The sequence below is a fragment of the Oncorhynchus mykiss genome, chromosome 11 (assembly GCF_013265735.2).
Source record: "Oncorhynchus mykiss isolate Arlee chromosome 11, USDA_OmykA_1.1, whole genome shotgun sequence".
In the NCBI taxonomy this organism is placed as follows: Eukaryota; Metazoa; Chordata; class Actinopteri; order Salmoniformes; family Salmonidae; genus Oncorhynchus; species Oncorhynchus mykiss.
The window spans coordinates 35513452-35533957 of record NC_048575.1 but is presented as its reverse complement, the minus strand read 5'-3'; the positions used below and the strand labels follow the sequence as shown (position 1 = coordinate 35533957).

General features: G+C 42.3%; 2 protein-coding genes across 3 annotated transcripts; one reads left to right on the top strand and one right to left on the bottom strand.

Annotated features, from left to right (window-relative positions):
• The first annotated feature begins 575 nt into the window (after positions 1-575).
• On the top strand, positions 576-5833 carry enosf1 (enolase superfamily member 1). The gene is made up of 15 exons (XM_021620731.2): positions 576-954; positions 1103-1205; positions 1507-1622; positions 1734-1820; positions 2129-2155; positions 2594-2666; positions 2847-2885; positions 3077-3159; positions 3836-3958; positions 4047-4181; positions 4449-4490; positions 4612-4741; positions 4925-5024; positions 5181-5262; positions 5364-5833. Exons 1-15 carry the CDS (start codon positions 874-876, stop codon positions 5448-5450), a joined length of 1308 nt encoding a protein of 435 aa, XP_021476406.2. The 5' UTR covers positions 576-873; the 3' UTR covers positions 5451-5833.
• A 6541-nt stretch (positions 5834-12374) lies between these two features.
• Positions 12375-19483, bottom strand: LOC110535619 (zinc-binding protein A33). Of its 2 annotated transcripts, none has more exons than XM_021620729.2 (8): positions 19112-19483; positions 18560-19005; positions 18128-18432; positions 16154-16255; positions 15855-16079; positions 15692-15714; positions 15492-15610; positions 12375-13582 (listed from the first exon to the last, which is right to left on the bottom strand). In XM_021620729.2, the coding sequence occupies exons 2-8, from the start codon at positions 18825-18827 to the stop codon at positions 13038-13040; spliced, it is 1587 nt and encodes a 528-aa protein (XP_021476404.1). In that variant the 5' UTR covers positions 18828-19005; positions 19112-19483; the 3' UTR covers positions 12375-13037. The 2 variants fall into 2 exon arrangements, with proteins under 2 accessions (XP_021476404.1, XP_021476403.1); XM_021620728.2 differs by having other exon boundaries at positions 19116-19483.
• Between the last annotated feature and the right edge of the window lie 1023 nt (positions 19484-20506).

Here is a 20506-nt window from a genome sequence, read left to right as displayed (position 1 = left end):
AGTTGGTGGAAAGATAAATAAATATGATTTAGATACTAATCTGTGGAATTTGTAATTAAACATTACAAAAATTAAACATTTCAGATTTTAATGTGTGCTATTTGTTGAACTCGTTAGATTCATCAGTTTCATACAGTCAACAGACAGTTGATATCACGTTTTTTTTAAAGACAGCTAAGACTAGAATGCAAGTTATGAAGTTGGTGGAGAAATAATTATGGATGCTTATCTGTGGAATTTGTACAGTTGGAAAATTAAACATGTCGGATTTGAATGTGTGCTATTCTTTGTTGAATTCGTTAGATGCAATAGTTTTATACAGACAAACAGGGAGTTGATGACACTTGTTGAGGCACGAGCTGTCACAATGTTAATATTATTGTTAATATTATTGGCATGAATTAATTTTTTGCCAGTTGCATTGACAGAGATCTACGAAACTGCCCCGGATTTACCGAGGCTATGGCCCGTCACGTGACCAGACGTATCGGTTAAGGGAGGCCAGCCCTGCTCAAAAGTGAACGGTAATCTGCTCTGCACTCATATTGTCAACAATGCTGCGTTTTTATCAAAACCAATAACTGCTGCATGTGAAAACACTGAATCCTACTCATTACTCCACGCGCGTCACTTTTGCCGTCGGACAGAACGGAGCACCCGGCTCAAGCCCAAGAGGCAGCCGGTACCCAGGAAGATTGTAATCAACGCCAACCTGGTTCACCCGGTTGTAGCCACTATGATTGCATAAAGTCATGTGATAATCACACTTTTCCTACGCGGAAAGGCATTTCAACCAATCGCAGTGGGCGGGACTCCATGTTGAGCAATAGTACACTAGCGGGCTACTTCCCTGTCTAAAAAAAATTGAGCAAAATGACAAAAAAAATTATAAAGTTGACTGTCCGCGATGTCAGATTTCCAACATCTTTGGAGCAACATGGTTCAGACGCAATGGTAGGTGCATCAATACAATGAATGCGTTCTTGCAGAAGTTGCAGACAAAATTGATTTCTGCAGCACTTTCTTTATTCATGTCACATTTTCCCCTACCTATGGTAGGCCTAAGGATCATATAGGAAAATATACATTTTGCTTCTTTCAGCACACCGACCCGGACTACTCTGTCGCCTATGTTGTCATCGAAACTGATCAAGGAATGCAAGGATATGGCTTGACTTTTACTGTGGGGAGAGGCACAGAAATTGGTAAGATTCTTGATCCAACGTTCACCATTTCAATGTATTATTGAGTGTTCTAGTTGGTGGGCTTTGTTTAGTAGTCTAAATACATGTTATCCACAGCTACATCTTGTGGTAGTATGTGTAAACACAACACAGTCTGGCTTTTATGCATTGGTGCAACCAGAACATAGGTACTCCCAGATCTCTAAATGATTATGCATTACATGCTAGTTGTCCCCATGTGAACCTATCTGCCAGTCTGAGGATAATACTGTGTACTTTTTTTCAAATGACTTAACATTTGTCCCTTTTTTAAACTGTGCAGTTGTGTGCGCTGTGGAAGCCCTGTCAGCCCTCGTTGTGGGGAAATCTCTAGAGGAGATTGTGAGTGACTTCCGTGGATTTTACCGTCTCCTCACCAGCGATGGACAGATGCGATGGGTGAGTGTACACAGCCACTCCAACACAAACTACCCTAATCAAGCCACAGAGTAACTAACACTTCACTGAAAGACGTGTGTAAGCAGATCTTTTACCCCGGTCTTGTGCCAGATTGGACCAGAGAAAGGAGTCATTCAGTTGGCCACTGCGGCGGTCCTGAATGCAGTATGGGACCTCTGGGCACGGTCCGAGGGCAAGGTGAGACATTGGAGTCCTGTCCCCTATATAGTGTGCTAGTTTTGATCATGGCCCACATTGCCTCAGCAGTCGTTGCTGTCTGAACCTTGTAACTGATTTTATTTATTTTTCAAATGAATTGAAAGCAGTAACCCCTCAATGTACTCTGAACATGTCATAGGACCAAGAAAATGTATTCAATATATATATATATATATATATTGGCTATATATATATGGATGTTAGTGGACCAGGCATGCCAAGCAATATAGCAAGACACTTCATATGTCGAGATACTGCTAAAATGACTGTTGTCCTTTTGTCAACAGCCACTGTGGAAGCTGCTTGTTGACATGGTAAGTTGCTGATTCTTGAGTAAAGCATCAAACTTAAATATTTTATTTTTATTTTTTTAGAATCATATCTGTATTTTGGATGTAAATGGCATGTTCTAGAAATGTCAAGACAGAAACTTACCCAAACCAGCGATTGACATCCTCGTTCTGTAGTATGTGGGCTCGAACAAAAGCTCCATATGTGTCTTTATAGAAACTGAAAAGCTGTCAGTATAGTGATGCAGGTCTTTAGATGTGTACAAATGAAATTGTCGTGCCAAACTTTTATCCGCCACGTCATATTCAATTTTGTGCGACATTGAAATATGACCTTGCGGATAAAGTTTGGAATGACACCAATGTAATGTGTACACCTTGGAATGTGCTGTAATCAGACACGTTTTTAGGATGAAGCAGTATATGTACGTGTGCCTGTACACGCTTGTGTTCTTGCCTCAGGACCCCAGAAAGCTCATCTCATGCATTGACTTCAGATATATCACTGATGCTCTTACTGAAGAGGAGGCCCTTGGTACGTCTTGCTGAACACTGTCCATAATATGTTCCTCCATTGGCCATCGGCACTCTGGTTTAACAGGTTCACAAGGTAGTCTACAAACACCATTACCTATTATCTTTGATCTGTGTGTGTTCTCTCTCTCGTTCTCTCTCTCGTTCTCTCTCTCGTTCTCTCTCTCGTTCTCTCTCTCAGATATACTTGTGAAAGCTCAGACGGGGAAGCAGCAGAGAGGTAAGCACACAAAGGGCCTGAGCGACGTTAACGGCTTTGATAAGTGGAGTTTAGTGGCTGTAATTGCTCCTCCATGAAGTGCTTACAATCCCATAATATACTCAGTACTGCAATTATAAAAATGTACCTTCCTCTATTGGAATATGAATTTTATTAATGAAGTGTATTGATGTGAATGTATGACCTCTCAGTGGACCAGATGCTGAAGGAGGGTTATCCTGCCTATACCACCTCCTGTGCCTGGCTAGGATACTCCGACCAGCTGCTGAAACAGGTCTCCTCTCATACACATGCTGTGCATTGGTCCGAGTACCAAATGGCACCTTATTCCCTATGTAGGGCACTACGTTTTACCAGGCCCCATAGGGAAACCGTATATACAGTGTGGTTCTAAATTATTGACACCCTTAATAAAGATGAGCAATAATTACTGTATTCAATTATTAAAATACTGGGCTATCATTCATGCAAAAAATGTGGATTGTTTTCTATACTAATACAATTTCTAAGTTTAACAAGTGATACTTTTTTGTTCTCAAAAAGATAGGTGTCAGAATTGACACCCCTGAAGACTCTTATGAATAAAGGAGTCAAGTGTAATATTTGGTCCCATAGTCCTAGCATGCAATGACTACATGAAGCATATGCAGTTCGTTTTGTTTTGTTTTTTCAAATTATTTTGTGCCCAATAGAAATTAATGGTAAATGTGTTGTCACTTATTTTAAATAAGAATAGAATGTTTATAAACACTTCTACATTAACGTGGATGCTACTATGATTACGTGTAATGATGAGTGAAAAAGTTAGAGGGTCAAAGATCATACCCCCAAGACATGCTGACCTCCCCTGTTAGTAGTAATTGTGAGAGGTTAGCATGTCTTGAGGGTATGGGTGTCAATCACTTCGGACCCCACTGTATGTCAGTCTGTGTCTTTCTATCTTCCTATAGCTGTGCACCGATGCACTAAATGATGGATGGACCAAGTTCAAAGTGAAGGTGGGGGCTGACCTAAAGGATGACATTCGCCGGTGCAGTCTCATACGGCAGATGATTGGACCCCACAACACACTGGTAAATCTGTAATGCCGTTGGATTCAGTAAACCTCATGCACAGGATTGGCTCAATTCATTCTGCAGCCAATTGTCTTCTCTGTTTCAGATGATTGATGCCAACCAAAGGTGGGACGTAGGCGAGGCCATAACCTGGGTGACCAGGCTGGCTGAGTACAAACCCCTGTGGATCGAAGAGCCCACCTCCCCTGACGATATCCTGGGACATGCTGCCATCTCCAAGGTGATGAGGGAAGGATCTGAGGCCTAGGTTCTTAATTGCTTTGTGATTCCTCACATCCTATTTCCCCGCCTCCTTTTCAACTGTATTAGAGAAGGTCCCTCCCCTTGGACCTTTTCTCCAATGTGTTTTGAGGAGTCAAGGAGATGGGATGTGAGAAATTGCGGAAGCATAAATTGAGAAACAGTCATGATTCAGAATGAAAGGTTATTCTCCAAGCCTCGACGCTTGTTTCTGCTTAAGTTTCACGTCTCTGTTCTGCCATTGCAGGCCTTGGCGCCGCTTGGCATTGGAGTGGCCACAGGAGAACAGGTTAGGACTCCCTGTGTGTCAATGTTACTGACTCATTGTGTTCAGTGTTTTACACTAGCGCTGTCAGTATTTAGTCAGTTTAACTGATATGTAATGAATGTTGTTCTTGTGGCCCCTCCAGTGCCATAATAGAGTGATGTTCAAGCAGTTCCTCCAGGCGTCGGCGTTGCAGTTTGTCCAGATTGACAGCTGTAGACTGGGCAGTGTCAATGAGAACCTAGCCGTGCTGCTCATGGCCCACAAGTTCAAGGGTAAGACATCAGCGGTCAAATTCATAAAGCATCTCGGAATAGGAGTGCTAATCTAGGATCAGTTTTGCCTTGTAGGGAAGATTGTATGGACAGGGGGGGGGGGCTTTATCCAAGATCAGCAGATGCTTGATGAGTAGGAGTCCAGCTGTGTGTCTCTGTTTATCTTTTAATCTATTTCCCCAGTGCCTGTGTGTCCTCATGCTGGAGGTGTTGGACTGTGTGAGCTGGTTCAGCACCTGATTCTCTTTGACTACATCTCTGTGTCTGCCAGTCTTGACAACCGGTGCGTGAACATGGACATCCCAGCCCATCATTCTAAACCATTCAAGCTGACATAATATAGAATATAACAATGACCCCATAATTATTTCATTTGGTTATAACTGTAATTATTTGAGCTGTGGTCAGGTGCTGTAATAAAATCTGTTCTCTTTCTCAGGATGTGTGAATTTGTGGACCACCTCCATCAGCACTTCAGAAGTCCAGTTGTGATTCAGAATGCCCACTACATGCCTCCCAAGGTATGGTTTTTATCAAAATGATCTGGTGTTGTGATCAGTCATTGAAATGCTGTGGCTCTTTAAGTCTTGCCCATGGTTTCTGTTGGTCATTGTTCCATCAGGATCCAGGCTACTCCTGTGAGATGTTGGAGTCGTCAGTGCAGACACACCAGTACCCTCAGGGGCAAGTGTGGAAGAAGCTCCAGTGACGAGTACGGTGTCGTGGAGGAAGCCGGGCAGTTAAAGTAGATTTTTCAACCAATGATTTTCTTAAGTAACCATTGAAAAATTCCTGTATTTGGTTATCAATGCACAAGATGAAATTATTTCACTTTTGTATGTTTCTAAAAGGGATGTTTGTGCCAATAACTAAATGTATATATTCTTTATTTACCAAATTCCTGTGATACAAACAATATAAAATACACACTTGAATCTAAAAAGGCAACAGGTAGACACTACTGTACCAGAATATTTAAATCAAAAGGGAAAACCTCCACCCAGATATTACACTGAACAAAAATATAAACACAACATTTAAAGTGTTGGTCCCATGTTTCATGAGCTGAAATAAAAGATCCCAATTTGTTTACATCCCTTTTACGGCGCATTTCTCCATTGCCAGGATAATCTATCCACCTGACAGGTGTGGCATATCAAGAAGCTGATTAAACAGCATGATCATTACATAGCTGCAGCTTGTGCTGTGGACAAATGGCAACTAAAATGTGCAGTTGTCACAACAATGCCACAGATGTCAAGTTGAGGGAGCGTGCAATTGGCATGCTGACTGCAGGAATGTCCATCAGAGCTGTTGCCAGAGAATTGAATGTACATTTATCTACCATAAGCTACTTCTGTCATTTTAGAGAATGACTGCGACAGAAGTCGCAGCAGTTTCAACTGTACCAGGCGGATGGCTTGTATGGTGTTGCGTGGGTAAGCAGTTTGCTGACGTCAACGTTGTGAACAGTGACCCGTGGTGGTGAGGGTATGGGCAGGTGTAAGCTACAATAAATTAATAATTGCATTTTAATCGATGGAAATTTTAATGCACAGAAATTCAATGACGAGATCCCGAGGCTCATTGTCGGTCCATTAATCCGCCTCAATTACCTCATGTTTCCGCATAATGCATGGCCACATGTAGCAAGTATCTGTACACAATTCCTGGAAGCTGAAATGTCCCAGTTCTTCCATGGCCTGCATACTCGGACATGTCTCCCATTGAGCATGTTTGGGATGGTCTGGATCGACATGTACAACAGTGTTCCAGTTCCCGCCAATATCCAGCAACTTCGCACAGCCATTGAAGCGTGGGACCACATTCCACAGGCCACAATTAACAGCCTGACCAACTCGATGCGAGGGTGTCGCGCTACACGAGGCAAATGAATGGTGGTCACACCAGATACTGACTGGTTTTCTGACCCGTGCCCCTATATTTTTTTTTAAAAGGTATCTCTGACCAACCGATGCATATCTGTATTCAGAATCATGTGAAATCCATAGATTAGGGCCTAATGAATTTATTTCAATTCACATTTCCTTACATGAGCTATACTTCAGTGAAATCTTTGAAGTTGTTGCACGGTGTTTTATTTTTGTTCGTTGTAGTTAATTGAAGGCCATTTAAACTGCCATCTACATTTTGATGATGCGTTGGAGATTGTAGTCAACGATCTTAGTCTTCTGCACGGAAGTCATCTCTTTTTTTTCCACTGTCCGAATGAGCTTCAGCTTGGGGAAGGGCCGAATCTCTCTGGAGCTGTAAGGGAAGAGTCATTACGTTTGGGCCGCGGCCAGACATTTTGTGTCAGAAAATGATTGATTGAGCCAATGGTTTTGCAATGGGAGTCATCCGTTGACGGATAATGGACGACCGTCCGTCAAACGCACAATATGTAGGCATTTGTACGTTTTGCAACCAGTCCAAAGATAGTTGAACTTTTGATGGACAAATACAGAAGGATGAATGTGTATTTGTTTTCATGCGTCTGTGTGGCCATAGCTTTACACACCTGTCACTGCAGTGTGTATATCTCAGTTGTTGTATCTGTCATGAACCTACTTTCACCAGGCTGGAGGGAGAGAGGCAGGAATGAAATACCTTATTTTACTACCCTGCTTTTATTATAGACCGGTTATTACACTTAAAATATCATCCTTTGTGTCGAAGGGAGGGTGTTAGCGAATAGGGGATTTAAGCTGGTGTCTGCCCCACCTCAAGTCCTGTGATGTGGGCGATCATGTAGGTGAGGATGGCGTAGCTGGCGATGTTGAAGGGCACTCCCAGGCCCATGTCCCCCGAGCACTGGTACAGCTGGCACGGCAGCTTCCCGTCAATTGAATACAACTGACACAGGGCAGGGCAGGGGGGCAGCGCCATATGGTCTGGGAACAACACAGGCACAGGTGTGTGAGCAATACAAACCAACATTGACTGTTTATACACAGTGAAGTCAGTGAAGACTGTGAAGACTGTCAGATGCCTTTGAGGTTCCACGCACACATGATGATTCTTCTGGATTGATCTTGATTGTGTCAACTTTCTGTATTTAGTCCACACTTTGTCCTGTGTAATCTATAAGGGAAGTATTATCCATGAAAATTAAGCACTAGTTACATTTTTTTGAATCGAAACACTCATATCATAATCCTACAATACCATGTTAGAGTGTGCTGTACCTGTGTGCATATTTCTGTATTCCGCACCATAGTGCCTCCACTAGAAACTCTACACAGGTCGCAGGTCTCCCTCATCCCGGTCTCTGAACCCCATCTTGTCCAAGAAGTGTCAGGACCCGTTTGCATCTCAAATCTTCACCCCTTTCTCTGAGCTCCTTGGCATTTGTTGAGTCCTGCAGCATACACACACAGAGAACCAAGACCTGTCAACTTCTCTGTCCCCTGTATGGTATGGAGCACCACCTACTGGATGTAGTATGCAAGTGCGTAGGCAGACCTACAATTCAATGCATGTGTGGATTATTTCAGAGGATATGGTTTCATTCTTACTTTGATAAACCAAAGTAGTTTTTCAAGAATTCCTTTCCAGAAAAACTATTTTCGGCGTCAACAAAGGAAACTGATCTGGAATGATAAACTAATTTGCAAGATGACGCTGACAGATGGTCGCCTCGCTTCGAGTCCTTAGGAAACTATGCAGTGTTTTGTTATGTATAATTTCTTTGATTGTTAGGCCAGAAAATCTTAAGTGTTATTACATACAGCCGGGAAGAACTATTAGCTATGAGAGCATCGTCAACTTACCAACATTACGACCAGGAATACGACTTTCCCGAAGCAGATCCTTTGTTTGGACCACCAGCCAGGGCATTGGATCTAATCCCAGAGGCCGACGCAAAACAACGTCGCTGGAGAAGAGGTAGACGGAGCGGCCTCCTGGTCAGACTTCGAAAGCGTGTACACTGCTTCCGAGTATATTGCTCGCCAATATCCAGTCTCTAGATAACAAGGTATATGAAATTAGGGCAAGGGTTGCCTTCCAAAAAGACATCAGATTGTAACATTCTCTGTTCCACGGAAACATGACTCTATCGGGATATGGAGTCGGTACAGCCACCGGGTTTCTTCACGCGTCGTGCAGACAGAAATAAACATCTCTCTCGGAAGAAGAAGAGCAGGGGTGTATGTTTCATGATTAATGACTCATGGTGTAAAAACATAATACAGGAACTCAAGTCCTTTTGTTCACCTGACCTAGAATTCCTTACAATCAAATGCCGACCATATTAAGAGAATTCTCGTCGGTTATTGTCACAGTCGTGCATATACCCCCTCAAGCAGACACCACGACGGCCCTCAAGGAGCTTCTCTGGACTCTATGTAAACTGGAAACCATATATCCTGAGGCTGCATTTATTATAGCTGGGGATTTTAACAAAGCAAATTTGAGAACAAGGCTTCTTATATTCTACCAGCACATTGATTGTTGCGCGGGCAATACACTAACATTTGCTACTCTACCTTCTGCGATGCATACAAGGCCCTCCCCCGCCCTCCCTTCGGCAAATCCAACCACGACTCCATTTTGCTCCTACTGTCCTATAGGCAGAAACTCAAACAGGATGTACGCTTAAAGATTGTTTTGATCACGCGGACTGGGAAATGTTCCGCGCAGCCTCAGAGAATGACATTGATCTATACGCTGACTCGGTGAGTGAGTTTATAAAGAAGTGCATTGGAGATGTTGTACCCACTGTGACTATTAAAACCTACCCTAACCAGAAACCGTGGATAGATAGTGGTATTTGTGCAAAACTGAAAGCGCGAACCACCGCATTTAACCATGGAAAGGTGACTGGGAATATGGCTGAAAATAAACAGTGTAGTTATTCCCTCCGCAAGGCAATCAAACAAACAAAATGTTGATATAGGGACAAAGTGGAGTTGCAATTCAACGGCTCAGACACAAGACCTATGTTGCAGGGTCTACAGGCAATTACAGACTACAGAAAGAAATCCAGCCAAGTCATGGACACCAACGTCTTGCTTCCAGACAAACTAAACACCTTTGCCCGCTTTGAGGATAATACAATACTGTGGGCCTCCTCCTTCGTGACCGACGTAAGACATTTAAACATGTTAACCCTCGCAAGGCTACTTGACCCAGACACCATCCTTAGCCGCGTCCTCAGAGCATGCATATTCAATCGCTCCCTATCCCAGCCTGCTGTCCCCACATGCTTCAAGATGGCCACCATTGTTCCTGTACCCAAGAAGGCAAAGATAACTGAACTAAATGGCTGACTACCGCCCCATAGCACTCACTTACGTCATCATGAAGTGCTTTGAGAGACTAGTCAATGATCATATCACCTCCACCTTACCTTCCACCCTAGACCTATTTCAATTTGCATACCGCCCCAACAGGCCTACAGACGATGCCTACAGCTCAGCCTTCAACATCATAGTACCCTCCAAGCTCGTCATTAAGCTTGAGGCCCTGAGTCTCAACCCCACCCTGTGCAATTGGGTCCTGGGCTTTCTGACGAGCCGCCCCCAGGGAGTGGAGGTAGGAAACAACATCTCCAATTCGCTGATTCTCAACACTGGGGCCCCACAAAGGAGTGTGCTCAGCCCCCTCCTGTACTCCCTGTTCACTTATGACTGCGTGGCCAGGCACGCCTCCAACTCAATCATCAAGTTTGCAGACAACACAACAGTAGCGGGCTTGATTACCAACAACGACGAGACAGCCTGCAGAGAGGAGGTGAGGGCACTCGAGGTGTAGTGTCAGGAAAATAACCTCTCACTCAACGTCAAAAAAACAAAGGAGATGATCGTGGACCTCAGGAAACAGCAGAGGGAGCACCACCCTATCCACATCGACAGGACAGCAGTAGAGAAAGAAGAAAGTTTTAAGTTCCTCGGGGTACACATCACAGACAAACTGAAATTGTCCACCCACACAGACAGTGTCGTGAAGAAGGCAGCATCTCTTCAACCTCAGGAGGCTGAAGAAATTTGGCTTGTCAACTAAAACTCTCACACTTACAACGCATCACTGGGGGGAAACTACCTGCCCTCCAGGACACCTACAGCACCCGATGTCACAGGAAGGCCAAACAGATCAAGGACAACAACCACCCGAGCCACTGCCTGTTCACCCCGCTACCATCCAGAAGGCGAGGTCAGTACAGGTGTATCAAAGCTGGGACCGAGAGACAGCTACTATTTCAAGGCCATCAGACTGTTAAATAGCCATCACAAACACAGAGCGGCTGCTGCCTACATACAGACTTGAATCATTAGCCACTTTAAGAAATGGATCACTAGTCACTTTAAATAAGGCCACTTTAATAATGTTTACACATCTTACATTACTCATCTCATATGTATATACTGTATTTTATATCTATTGCATCTTGCCTATGCCGCTCTGTCATCACTCAGCCATATATTTATATGTACATATTCTTATTCCGTCCCTTTAGATGTGTGTGTATTAGGTAGTTGTTGTGGAATTCTTAGATTACGTGTTAGATATTGCTGCACGGTCGGCACTAGAAGCACAAGCACTTTGCTACATTTGCATTAACATCTGCTAACCTTGTATGTAACCAATGCAATTTGATTTGAAATAGTTAGCTGGTCATTTGAACAGTCATGCCAAGGTCCAGGAAGGAGGTAGTGCTTTGTTGTTGCATGCAATTCCCGCCGTGTCAAAATATTACATTGGTTTCAGTCGTGCGTTTCAAACTGGATGCTATGGATGCAAGGACACACCATCCATTATATCAAAGGGCTCTATTCAATCTGTACAGCTGAAGCATTACAGAAGCGTTACAGATTCTGAGATAGAAATGTAAAGGTCAATTTAGTTTTACCCGACATATGCAGCGTTTACCGTGAATGCAGTCTCCGGCTAAAGCAGGAACATTGCCTTTAAATTTCAATCATGTTGTAACGCTCAACTTCCACGATGCGGAATGAATAGGACCCACAATCATAGCCTGTATAGGCTATATAGTGTTTGTTTACAAACATTGCACTAACTCTCTTGCACTGACTCTATGCACACACACTGGACTTTACCCACACACTCACACATTCTTACACTTACCCCCCACCCACCCACACACACACACACACACATTACATACTCCCACTCACACATATAACATGCATACACATGCATACTAACGCCACACACCACTTATTGTCACGGCTGGCTGAAGGACTGGACCAAGGTGCAGCATGGTAAGTGTACATTTTTTCTTTATTCAAAATGATGCTGACAAATGAAGAACATAAACCAAACCGTGAAGCTTTGGGCTATGTGCCCTGAACAAAGACAAACTTAACTTCCCACAAAACAGGTGGGGGAAAAGGGTACTTAAGTATGGTTCTCAATCAGAGACAACGATAGACAGCTGTCCCTGATTGAGAACCATACCAGGCCAAGACATATAAATACAAAACATAGAAAAAAGGACAGAATGCCCACCCTAGTCACACCATGGCCTAACCAAAATAGAGAATAAAAAGCCTCTATGGCCAGGGCGTGACACTTATGCTGCTTCTACTGTCTATTATCTTTCCTGTTGCCTAGTCACTTTACCTCTACCTAAATGTACAGTACATACAGCAGCTACCTCAATTACCTCGTATCCTTGCACAACTTGGTGCTGGTACTCCCTGTACTCTATGTGCTTTTCTACTCCCTGTATATAGCCATGTTATTTATACTCTTTATTTTTATTCACTGTGTATTTATTCCTCATGTCACTATTTCACATTTTTATTAGATTTTCTCACTATTTCTTATCTTATCTAACTGCATTGATGGTAAAGGACCCATCAGTAAGCATTTCACTGTTAGTCTACACAGGTTGTCTATGAAGCATGTGACAAATACAGTTTGATAAGGGTTCTGATGGGGTTTGACAGTTGTACTAAGCTCATGAGGCATTTATAACATACAGTATATTCTTCAACAATCAATGGGTAAATATAATTTACTTATAAATTCAAAAATGGATGTAGAATAATTCAAATACAAAATTCAACAAAGTCAACAGGTGGATAAAATAAAATAGCCCCCCCCAACCACCACACACACACAATACACTATTATACAGAATTTAAGAGTAGAAATTATACCAGTTGACCATTATTGTGAGAAACTAGAATCACACACACATTATTTCACTTGACACACTAACAGAGATGAACAGATTAATCTCTCATCTGATTTCATTTAAGACATAATCACCATCATTATGAAAGTTAATAATTCACACACACAAAGACACACAGAAACACACACCTCACTGAGATAATATTGTCAGAGACACCTCTGATTGGCAGATCTTTATATCAGGGTTGGTGGCATTACTACTGGGTCCAACCATACAGTATGGGTACATCCTCTCTTTAAATTTAATGTCTTTATAAGTGTAGATGTGAGTCATATATTTGGAGTCGTAGAAAGATACCTCCCCACTGTCATAGTCCAGCTGCACTTTGATCCTCTGGGGTCTCCTCTGCAGAGGGAGGATCCCACCTACTCCTGCTATGTACTTGCTGTTCCTCAACCAAATAGCCCAGATTCCACATTCTGGTGACACAGTCAGATTTTTCTTCCTCTCGATGGACTCTTCGGCCACACCCATATCCCAGAGAGGATGGTCCCCCACCTCCACCTCCCAGCTGTGCTTTCCTGAGCTGAACCCTTCAGAGCCCAGTACAATTTGATAATTCTCAAACCTTTCTAGGTTCATAGGTTGCTGCTGCCATTTTTGACTCACACTGGTCAGATCGTCAGACAGAGAAAGCCAAGGGGCGGCAGTGTTGGGGTCCAGAATCACGGGAGCTGTAAGACAAACATTCTGTTGGTTAGAGAATATAATATAAACAATCAATAATTTGTGACCTGGGTTGTTCTAGTAGTCTAAGCCTCAGAAATACATACAGTGCCTTGCGAAAGTATTCGGCCCCCTTGAACTTTGCGACCTTTTGCCACATTTCAGGCTTCAAACATAAAGATATAAAACTGTATTTATTTGTGAAGAATCAACAACAAGTGGGACACAATCATGAAGTGGAACGACATTTATTGGATATTTCAAACTTTTTTAACAAATCAAAAACTGAAAAATTGGGCGTGCAAAATTATTCAGCCCCCTTAAGTTAACTTTGTAGCGCCACCTTTTGCTGCGATTACAGCTGTAAGTCGCTTGGGGTATGTCTCTATCAGTTTTGCACATCGAGAGACTGACATTTTTTCCCATTCCTTCTTGCAAAACAGCTCGAGCTCAGTGAGGTTGGATGGAGAGCATTTGTGAACAGCAGTTTTCAGTTCTTTCCACAGATTCTCGATTGGATTCAGGTCTGGACTTTGACTTGGCCATTCTAACACCTGGATATGTTTATTTTTGAACCATTCCATTGTAGATTTTGCTTTATGTTTTGGATCATTGTCTTGTTGGAAGACAAATCTCCGTCCCAGTCTCAGGTCTTTTGCAGACTCCATCAGGTTTTCTTCCAGAATGGTCCTGTATTTGGCTCCATCCATCTTCCCATCAATTTTAACCATCTTCCCTGTCCCTGCTGAAGAAAAGCAGGCCCAAACCATGATGCTGTCACCACCATGTTTGACAGTGGGGATGGTGTGTTCAGCTGTGTTGCTTTTACGCCAAACATAACGTTTTGCATTGTTGCCAAAAAGTTCAATTTTGGTTTCATCTGACCAGAGCACCTTCTTCCACATGTTTGGTGTGTCTCCCAGGTGGCTTGTGGCAAACTTTAAACTACACTTTTTATGGATATCTTTAAGAAATGGCTTTCTTCTTGCCACTCTTCCATAAAGGCCAGATTTGTGCAATATACGACTGATTGTTGTCCTATGGACAGAGTCTCCCACCTCAGCTGTAGATCTCTGCAGTTCATCCAGAGTGATCATGGGCCTCTTGGCTGCATCTCTGATCAGTCTTCTCCTTGTATGAGCTGAAAGTTTAGAGGGACGGCCAGGTCTTGGTAGATTTGCAGTGGTCTGATACTCCTTCCATTTCAATATTATCGCTTGCACAGTGCTCCTTGGGATGTTTAAAGCTTGGGAAATATTTTTGTATCCAAATCCGGCTTTAAACTTCTTCACAACAGTATCTCGGACCTGCCTGGTGTGTTCCTTGTTCTTCATGATGCTCTCTGCGCTTTTAACGGACCTCTGAGACTATCACAGTGCAGGTGCATTTATACGGAGATTTGATTACACACAGGTGGATTGTATTTATCATCATTAGTCATTTAGGTCAACATTGGATCATTCAGAGATCCTCACTGAACTTCTGGCGAGAGTTTGCTGCACTGAAAGTAAAGGGGCTGAATAATTTTGCACACCTAATTTTTCAGTTTTTGATTTGTTAAAAAAGTTTGAAATATCCAATAAATGTCGTTCCACTTCATGATTATGTCCCACTTGTTGTTGATTCTTCACAAAAAAATATAGTTTTAAATCTTTATGTTTGAAGCCTGAAATGTGGCAAAAGGTCGCAAAGTTCAAAGGGGCCGAATACTTTCGCAAGGCACTGTATATAGCAGCAGCATGGGTTCGAATTCGGCCTAGGCTATTTCAGAACTCTCCCTTATCTTAACCTTTCTATCCTATCCAATATAAATATGTACGATGTGGAACTGCCCAACCCCTTCAAAATAAACGATCAATAATGTATTATGAAAGTACTTACCATATTAATTGATTTATTATATTGTGCAGTACTCACTGTGTTTGATGATCCCCTGCATCTTCTCCCAGATTCTGAACTGCAGGTTGCCCAGGTGTTTGGCTACATTTATCAGTGCTCCTGAGAGGAACTTTGGATTGGGCAGTGTGCGCTGGGTCCTGGGAAAACATTCAGGAGTCAGTGATGCTTTGGGGTTGGGTTCAGAACCAGAGAGAAGAGAGAGGAGGCATATCACTTACTTTTCTATCATGGCCTTGTAGTTCTGCAGATGAATACAAGAACGGCATACTTATCAATGTTATCAACAATGTAATTCATGTATATTTCTGTGGAATGTATTTAGAATCTATGTTTAAAAAAAAAACATATTACATTATGTGTCTGAAAGAGAGAAGTTCTTACCTGCACCAATGAGATGTCTTCAGTTCGCAGCTCCTCTATATCTCTGATTGTGTCTGAAAGTGATAATGTACCCCTGGTCATCTCTTCAATCTTCTTCATCATCTGAATCTTCTGCTGCTCTTCCTCCCCCACTGCAGCTATCCTGGCCTTCTCTTCCTGTCGTAGAAACTGGTAAAGCTTCTCAAACTCCTCCTCAATCTGCCTCTCTGTGTTCCGGGCCTGGCTCTGAAAACAGTGAGAGGAATAGCTCTCACAAGTGAAGTCCATTATTGCTGCAACCTTGTTTGACTTGTACTCACCTTAATGTGTTTAGTTGTTTGAGCACAGATTTGTTGAATTTTCTTAAAGTCCTTCAGCTTCTCCTCAAGGGGCTTTAGGCCAGTCTGGAATGAGACTTCATCCTGGAATAGGACATAACCTCATTGAAAGAAACTCATTTTACTGGAGAGAGAGCAGTCTAACTGTATTACTCAGCTGTAACCTTAAACTCTACTGAGTCATTCCATGAAAATAGTGCCTTTTGCATCCCTTTGATAATTTAAGTAGAAATTGTGGACCAATATTGAATTTTATAAGCCTGTTACAGATGTAGGATCTTCATTTGAGCCATTTTGTTTTAGCAGGAAAATAGGAAATGTAAATCATAATTAAATATACATTTTTGTAGGGGTTGATACATTTTCCATTAGGGCAAATCAAGTCTGAAATTTCAAAGTTGAAATGACAATCTTCAGAAGCCTTTTTAAAACTCAAATACACTACAAGTTTGCATTTTCTTTAGTGCAGGAAAAGTCTCGGCAACAAAAGAGTGATCAAATGAATTTCCTACATCTGTATATGAATTGAAGTGCTCTTTAATATAGACCACATGGATTATTCAATAAATCTGATTTTTTTAGAAGAATAAAGACTTGCTGAAGTGCCAAAATGCAGCATTTTGACTTGTCCCTCCGGGCACCCTTGACTTCAAGGAAGATTTTTACCCACTTAACCCCACACTTTGCACCATCATTGTAAAGCCCTAGTTATTTTGTTGCTTTGACAAAGTCATTTCTGAAGATAATTTTTTTTATTTGATGTGAATAGTATATCATTAACGTATGTCCCTCATTTTAAGGTCATTTTAAGGTCAACCCTGTTATGTGAACTGAACTCTCATTTTAATATGGTGAAACTGTTCCTTTTTTTTATTCAAAAGAAACAGACTTCTAATATTAAAATCATAGTGTAAAACCTGGTGAGCTGGTTCTATGCTTTTTGGCAATTTTTTGGTGTTTTCTGGAGTTAAACTGAGTGGGTCGATCATAACACGTCAACCCTGTTACTCATAGACAGGCTAGAAATATTTTAACAATATCTATAATTTTTTAAAGCTTGCATTCAATTGCCACTCCCTGTTGCACACAACAAGCTTCCATTCCCCATTTCACAACGGGATTTATGGCTGATTTAAGATGAAATCATCAACCCTGTGTCACCAGCGTTGGAAGCACACTCGGACCAACGTGCAGCGTGATCTGGGTTCCACGTCTTTTTTATTTAAAGTAAGTGAACCGCACAATAAACAAAATGTGACGACAATGGCGTGCTAACATACACAATATCCCACATATCACAGGTGTAAAAAAAGCTACCTAAATATGATCTCCAATTAGAGACAACGATTACCAGCTGCCTCTAATTGGGAAACATACAAAATCCCCAACATAGGAAAAACAAAACTAGAACCCCCACATAATAAATAATAAACTACACTAACCCCCAGTCACGCCCTGAGCTACTCTACCATAGAAAATAAGGTCAGGACATGACACCCTGTTACGGTCAACCTTATACTTTATTTGGCACTTAATAGGCACTTACTATATTCTTTTTTTATTTAATCTCTTGAAATGTGTTCTTTATGACATATTTATTTTTGACCAAGTTACACTTTTCAAAATCCACTGCATTTTTGGAACAACCTTACTAACTTCTTTACTGAGGTAAAATGTACTAATATTTTTCATGAATATATCTAATTACATAGGTTATTGTTAGATGATGGCTAATTAACTTGGCTCTTGGTGTCACCCTGCGAGAGTTTGTTACATTAAGAATATACCTTGCTGCAGTAGAGGTATTTTGAAAATAGTTCAAGTTCCAGAACTATAGCTGTCCTATGAACACATTAATCAAATTGTGTGTTCCTGCAGCTGCACAGAAGAGCTTGAATCTTTAACTATGAACACTGCAGAGCTCCTTAGATCCTGATGCCAACATAAAGGACTTACCAAACTCGTATGAGCTCTCTTTTCAGTCTTCTGTAAGAAGGACTCACACAAGTTCTTCAAAGCCAGGTTAGGTAATTCGATCGAAGATGTGCTCCTGCAAAGTGGACAGTCCCGAGATGTGGTCTTTTTCCAGGTCTTCTCCAGACATTCTTTACAGAAGCTGTGGCTACAGGACAGGATGAGAGGACGCTCAAAGATTTCACCACACACAGGACAAGAGAGATCCTCCTCTGGGAGAGACGATCTGGAAGCCATTTTCTCAGATGGTGCCACTGACGGAGAGATCTTTATACGCTCCTTCCAAGCTGAAATGAAATGTTTTAGTTTCACCTTTGAAATGAGCACTAAGATTGGACCCAGAATTACAAAAGGTGGAAATAATCAATACAATGTGGTCATGAATATTGATTTATTTCATATACCACTAGCTACCTTCAGTTAACTGGTCAGCAAGATGATTGTTTTTCATTCTACGTAGGATATCCAGTGTGACATCCACAGCCATATTCTCTCCATAGGTCCGCACCAGCATATCCACTGTTTCCTCCTTCTTTGCATTCTGCAGTTGACTTGATGGGATGGAGGGACAGCTTTCAAACTTGTTCTGAATCATGTACCACTGAAATCTTTTCAGGTCATTTTCACCCAGCTCTTCCAGAATGTCCATCAGCAGCTTAGGGACAGGAATAGATGTTGTCATCGTAGAACACCAGATACAGCAACAGCACTACTGGCAGTACACTTTAGCCGTTAATTCTAACTTTGTACATAAGAATCCCGGTGTTGTGTTCGGGAGAGTGAAGGTCACAAACAGCCCTTTGGTAATTGAGTTTGGTGAAACACCTCCAGAAAGGTGAAGTTACAGGAAAGCAGAACTTCTGTAAGACAGAAAAAAAACATTAGTTAGCTTTTATGTGGCTGTACTTTTACCAATGACAGACTGATTACAGTGCAGTTATAGTAGATATCAAGTCAGACGTTTACCTACATTACTGTTTCAGCTTCTGGAAAGTCACCGTTTTGAGTCAGAATAGTAGTTCAGTATCTCTAACAGTTTAAATCCCAATGTAAATTAGAATCCTGGAGTTAAGGCATGTGTGAAGCCTGGAGCGCTGAAGAGTTCAAATGCTGAACTGTACTTCTCTTCAACAGTCGGGGTAGGGTTTACAGGAAATTAGGAGTCTGGTTATGCGCAGTAATGGTGTACTGTAGATTAGAATGAAGGACACGTCACTGACTGTAATATGTCATATACAGGCCATGTATTGTACAGACACGCTCTCATGCATACCTGCCTGGCATCTCCCCGTGACTGTATCAGATTACAACAAGTGTAGACCTTACCGTGAAACACTTACTTACAAGCCCTTAACCAACAGTGCAGTTCAAGAAGAGTTAAGAAAATATTTACCAAATAACTAAAGTAAAAAAGTATAATAAAGTAACACAATAGCTATATACAGGGGGTACCGAGTCAGTGTGCGCAGTGCACAAGCACAATGTAAACAGTCTGATGGCAATTTGATAAATTATTCAGCAGTCTTATGGCTTGGGGGTAGAAGCTCTTAAGGAGCCTTTTGGTCCTAGACGAGTTGTTCCAGTACCGTTTGCCGTGCGGTAGCAGAGGAAACAGTCTATGACTTGGGTGACTGGAGTCTATGACAATTTTATGGGCTTTCCTCTGACATCGCCTATTTTATAGGTCCTGGATGGCAGGAAGCTTGGCCAAAGTGATGTACCGAGCCATACACACTACCCTCTGTAGCGCCTTACAGTCAAATGCCGAGCAGTTGCCATACCCTGTGGGTGATGCAACCGGTCAGGATGCTCTCGATGGTCCAGCTGTAGAACCTTTTGAGGATCTGGGGACCCATGCCAAATCTTTTAAGTCTCCTGAGGGGGAAGAGGTTTTGTCATGCCCTCTTCACGACTGTCTTGTGTTGTTGCCTACCGTTACCACCTGGGGGCAGCCCATCAGGAAGTCCAGGATCCAGTTGCAGAGGGAGGTGTTTAGTCCCAGGGTCCTTAGCTTAGTGATGAGATTCGCGGGAACTATGGTGTTGAACACTGAGCTGTAGTCAATGAACAGCATTCTCACATAGGTGTTCCATTTGTCCAGGTGTGAAAGGCAGTGTGGAGTGTGATTGAGATAGCGTCATTTGTGAAGCTGTTGGGGCGGTATGCGAATTGGAGTGGGTCTAGGGTATCTGGGAGGATGCTGTTGATGTGAGCCATGATCAGCCATTCAAAACACTTCATGGCTACTGACGTGAGTTCTAGGGGGCGGTAATAATTTAGGCAGGTTACCTTCGCTTCCTTGGGCACAGGGACTATGGTGGTCTGCTTGAAACATGTTGGTATTACAGACTTGGTCAGGGA

Coding starts and splice junctions, on each gene's coding strand:
- enosf1 (XM_021620731.2), top strand. CDS start 874: ATGACAAAAAAAATTATAAAGTTGACTGTCCGCGATGTCAGATTTCCA. Junction 3,160..3,835: donor CCGACCAGCTGCTGAAACAG/GTCTCCTCTCAT, acceptor ATCTTCCTATAG/CTGTGCACCGATGCACTAAA. Junction 4,491..4,611: donor GAGTGGCCACAGGAGAACAG/GTTAGGACTCCC, acceptor TGGCCCCTCCAG/TGCCATAATAGAGTGATGTT.
- LOC110535619 (XM_021620729.2), bottom strand. CDS start 18,827: ATGACAACATCTATTCCTGTCCCTAAGCTGCTGATGGACATTCTGGAA. Junction 18,433..18,559: donor TGCTGACCAGTTAACTGAAG/GTAGCTAGTGGT, acceptor ATTTCATTTCAG/CTTGGAAGGAGCGTATAAAG. Junction 13,583..15,491: donor GCAGGGGATCATCAAACACA/GTGAGTACTGCA, acceptor TTTGTCTTACAG/CTCCCGTGATTCTGGACCCC.